Below are 4,331 nucleotides of genomic sequence, written 5' to 3' on the forward strand. Positions count from 1 at the left end.
TAGAATAAACCGCCAGTATAAGCAAGACTAGTGCAACTAAAAGCTTACACACGTACTTCAATGAATATTCAGACATAAACCTATATCAGACACACAAAAGACAAAGCAAGCCTAATGAACACACAAAAGACTAAGCAAGACTTTGGCTTTCTGATTCAGCTTACACAAATAGGCCCTTCAATGAATATTCTGAAACAAACCGGTCATAATTCAGCTAAAAAGGAGGGACTAAGAGACCCAATGAATAAACTAAAGAGTCGGCAAAACCACTGTCCATCTAACCAAGCCACAAAACCAGACCAGCAGAACAAACACACAAAAGGATAACCAAAGCCTTTGGCTTTATGACTCAGCTTAAACAAAAAAGGCTAACCAAGCCTCCTTAAATGGATATTCAGACTCAAACCACTCATAATTCAGCCGAAAAGGAAGGACTAGGAGACCCACGCAACAAGTAAACTAAAGACTCAACAAAATCATAGTACCGAAATTGATTATAACCAGAAGAAAGGTTCATTAATATACCCGTATGATATGAGTTATATCACGTAGAGGGGTCCTCGTGTACCAAGAAGGTAGTAAACTCCGTAAAGCACCATCTTTTCCTCGCCTAGACCAAGACAATTTCTCCCTTCTAAACGGACTGTAACCACTCTCATTACCACTATCAGGCCTCCATGAACTGTAATTTCCTCCAAGCAAAGATTCAGGTTGTGCATACACCCGAGAACCCGATGGCAATCTCTGAATTGGATGTTCAAACGCACCGAATCGTGAGGCTGCCTCGTCGAGTAACACACCGTGATGGCGTCTGTTGATGGCGAATATCGCCGCGTAGTCCACCGGCTTATCTGTTTTAGTCATGAAATCTGAGGTCCAACCAGAGTCTCACCAAACCTTCCAAGTCGGCCATCTAGGAGGAGGTACCAGAGACAGAGGTTCATTTCAAAGAGTGCATCTCAACAACCATAAGAATTTTGGCAAGAAACAAATTCCCAGAGAAATTCAACTCAACCATTCATCACCGAGGCTTAGAATTACAAGAAAAACTTCACGGAGTAAAGATTTATGGATTTTACAAATTGGAGGTTTTCCAGCCCATCCAGTTGCGAGTATCAACTCTTAGAAGTGGATTTCAATCCCGCCATGAAGCAACCTTCTCTAGAATAAATCATGGGCTTCAAGATGAATGTCTTAGCTTTCCAGAAAGCTCAATATCAGAAGAATTGGTCGAGGGAAACCAAGATGCAATCAATTTCCCAAAACGGCCAAACCGACATCAATTATGACAAGTTGCCAACCTCTTCAATTTGGCTCGAACTAAACCTTTCTTTGGAATCCAGGAGATCATCGCATCCATCAAGAAGACATCCAGGATTTCCTTAGATTCACCAGCCCCAGAGGATCAAGCGGATTCTCATTTACTTCAACTTGCCTTATTTGGAGTCTCAAGCATTAAAACTCCAACAGCTCTTTTTCCTTCAGTCTATGCATGACATCAGCACCTTCCAGACCATAAATAAGATTCCCGGGATGCTCACTTACCCCTCAAACCATCCAGATACAAGGAGAACACCATCTACATTCATTTGACCAAGATTCTCATCATTAAGCCTCCAACAGATAGTTTTCATGGAGCCATCAATTCCTTTGCTTCCAAGTTTATTATTTTGAATTTATTAGTTTCCTTTTATCACTTTTCGACTGTTAGAGAGTCCTAAGGTCGAGCCTAGTTTCTCATCATTAAGCCTCCAACAGCTAGTTTTCATGGAGCCATCAATTCCCTTGCTTCCAAGTTTATTATTTTGACTTTATTAGTTTCCTTTTATCACTTTTAGACTGTTAGAGAGTCCTAAGGTCGAGCCTACATAAGCTCAGTTAGTTTGTCTTTGTAAATCAACGTTGATCATTGAAAGTAATAGAAAACAGTTTTTCTTTTAACAAAGTTGTGTATTTTTTGTTGTTATTTCTCTAGTTATTTGTGTGAGATTCACTAAGTCCTAAAGAATCCACGCCCAGAGAGTCTTGTGTAATTCAAGGCAACCTGTTCGTCCATTTATTGAGCGAGTCAATCCTTATCGATCGATCCATCTCATCCACCAGCCAAAGCTTGAGAGTGTTATACAACCAGCATGCTTAGCTCCATTGCATCCGACCATTCTTCTCATCTTATCACCTTCATTACTCTCTTTTATTATTAGTTTGATTCATACTCATCCCATTTGCTTTTGTTTCAGGTTGATTTGGTTCAAACAGCCTTAAATCGGCTTCCATCGGATCTTGTCGATTACTTAACCATTGAACAATCAGCAGCATGGTTCCTTCTTCAACCAATTCGTGGGTTCCCCCCCCCCCCCCCCGCCCCCGCGCCTACGACACTCTCCGTTCTGTCTCTCGCCTCTTGCATCTTTAGATTCTCGATGTTTGCTGAAAACAAAAATCAGATTCAATCCACTAGATAAATTCAAATCCAAACCACATCATCAATTCCAAAAGGTGATCGAAATTAATGGAAAGAGATTCCCAAAAGCGAAAATACTTCGTTACCTCTGATGAATCTTTGATGGAATTCAAAGCAGAGAGAATTTAATTTTCTAGGGAAATAGGGGAGAGAAAGAGATTTTGAAATTGTTTCATAACCAAACTGAACCGGATTTTCGGTTATTTCATAATGTTCTCTTCTTCCCACGTGCGACAATCATCGATTTTGAAATTGTTTCATTATGTTCTCTTCTTTCCCACGTGCACCAACGTTCGATTTTGAAACAATTTCATAACGCTCACTGTGCCTTAGTATAGTATAGTGAAACCAGGGCACTGAACTGTACAAAGCTATTCTTTTTATCAATAGAAAGTTATGTAATCCAATCATATTTACTAGATATTCTCGTCAGTTCTCCTTTTTGTATTCTAGATGGTTTCCCGCGAATTCCGGAATATAAATATTATATGAAAATATATATTATGTATAGAATGTTGTAAAGTTTTCATAAATTTGATGTTAAAATAATTGATGATATTTAGTAACTAGATGATAATCCGCCCTCTGCGCGAGTTAAATTTTTTAAAATATATTCTATTAAATATTATAAACAATATACATTTTGTTATCAATTATTTTTTTTATATTTGATTAGAAGTGGCATTCGGGTACCATTTGATTCGGTTAGGTTCAGATCTTTGCGGTTTGGTTCGGTTCGAATCTTTGCGGATTTCATTTGGGTTTTGGTTCGGATAACCTATTTAATTTTTAAAAAAATTAAAGTTAATATATACTTTAAATTCTTCAAAAAATAAAAATAAAAATAATATATAACATATAAATTTGAATAATGTATGCTTAACATAAAAATTGGTTTAGCTTAAATACATGGATAGGAAATCAATAGATATTTAAGTAGTTTAGTATTTTAAGTATACTGTCCCATCCTATCACCCCGACTGTACCGCACGTTCTGTCCACTGCATCGACCCACATACACCCGTAATGGAGCTCAGTCTTGAACCACGACCTAGAGATGGAATTGATCGACCCACATCACTTCTTTCCCAACCATTTCAACATTCTAAAACTGTTCGTCAAGTCAGAATCCACTTGGAACGAGAAGAATCCAAAGATGTTCACAGATTTTCCCTTATGGCCCTTTTAGTGCGTCCCGTGTGTCCCGAAGGCTGTGCTGAAGTTCTTGCTTCAGTGTCCGACCCTATGATGGATTTTTATCTTTCATATTTCACTAAGGCATGGATATTTGAGCTGTCCAAGGACTTGTTTCACAACAGTACACAACTTGGTTCAGCAGATCATCCGATAGTTCAGTCCATTCGTGTTAATCACCCGACAGGCCGTGTGGATCGTCCTGATCACGTCCTGATCCTTACACCAAGTACCAGCAAGACCAGAATGAACCTGGACAGAAGGAGAAGTCACTTTGCCCAGTCTTCATCAATTTCAACAACTTGACTCCCTTTATTATTTTCTAGTCAATGTTGTCTTTTCCTAGGTTTGTATTTTCCATAATTGTTTATGGCTTTCTTTGACTACATATCCTATATATATGGCTCATAAGCCACGAAATAAAACAGATTGTTTTCTCCTTTTTATGAGTTTATCTCTTTGTTCTTTGTTTATAACACCTCTTAGTTTCTTGGTGAGGTTATCTCCAAGTTTCGATCCTTCTTCTGTTGGACAGGTGCGTCACATCCGGCAACGATCGAAGTCTGGTAGTATCAAGAGGTCTTTCCGCAGCCTTTTGTGTCACCATTCATCCCATCCAGTTCTCCTTTGGAGTTCATATCCATTCTTTATCAATCCGGTCGAGTGTTTGTTCCTT

At 38.7% G+C, this 4,331-nt stretch overlaps 1 protein-coding gene across 1 annotated transcript; it reads right to left on the bottom strand.

The window, feature by feature from the left end:
- Positions 1-516: 516 nt before the first annotated feature.
- LOC125587084 (protein GIGAS CELL1-like) lies at positions 517-864 on the bottom strand. Its single transcript, XM_048757222.1, has one exon. The coding sequence runs from the start codon at positions 862-864 to the stop codon at positions 517-519; it is 348 nt and encodes a 115-aa protein (XP_048613179.1).
- Positions 865-4,331: the final 3,467 nt, after the last annotated feature.

The sequence above is a fragment of the Brassica napus genome, chromosome C5 (assembly GCF_020379485.1).
Source record: "Brassica napus cultivar Da-Ae chromosome C5, Da-Ae, whole genome shotgun sequence".
In the NCBI taxonomy this organism is placed as follows: Eukaryota; Viridiplantae; Streptophyta; class Magnoliopsida; order Brassicales; family Brassicaceae; genus Brassica; species Brassica napus.

Excerpts from the sequence above, each read along its gene's own strand:
- LOC125587084 (XM_048757222.1), bottom strand. The coding sequence starts at position 864 with ATGACTAAAACAGATAAGCCGGTGGACTACGCGGCGATATTCGCCATC.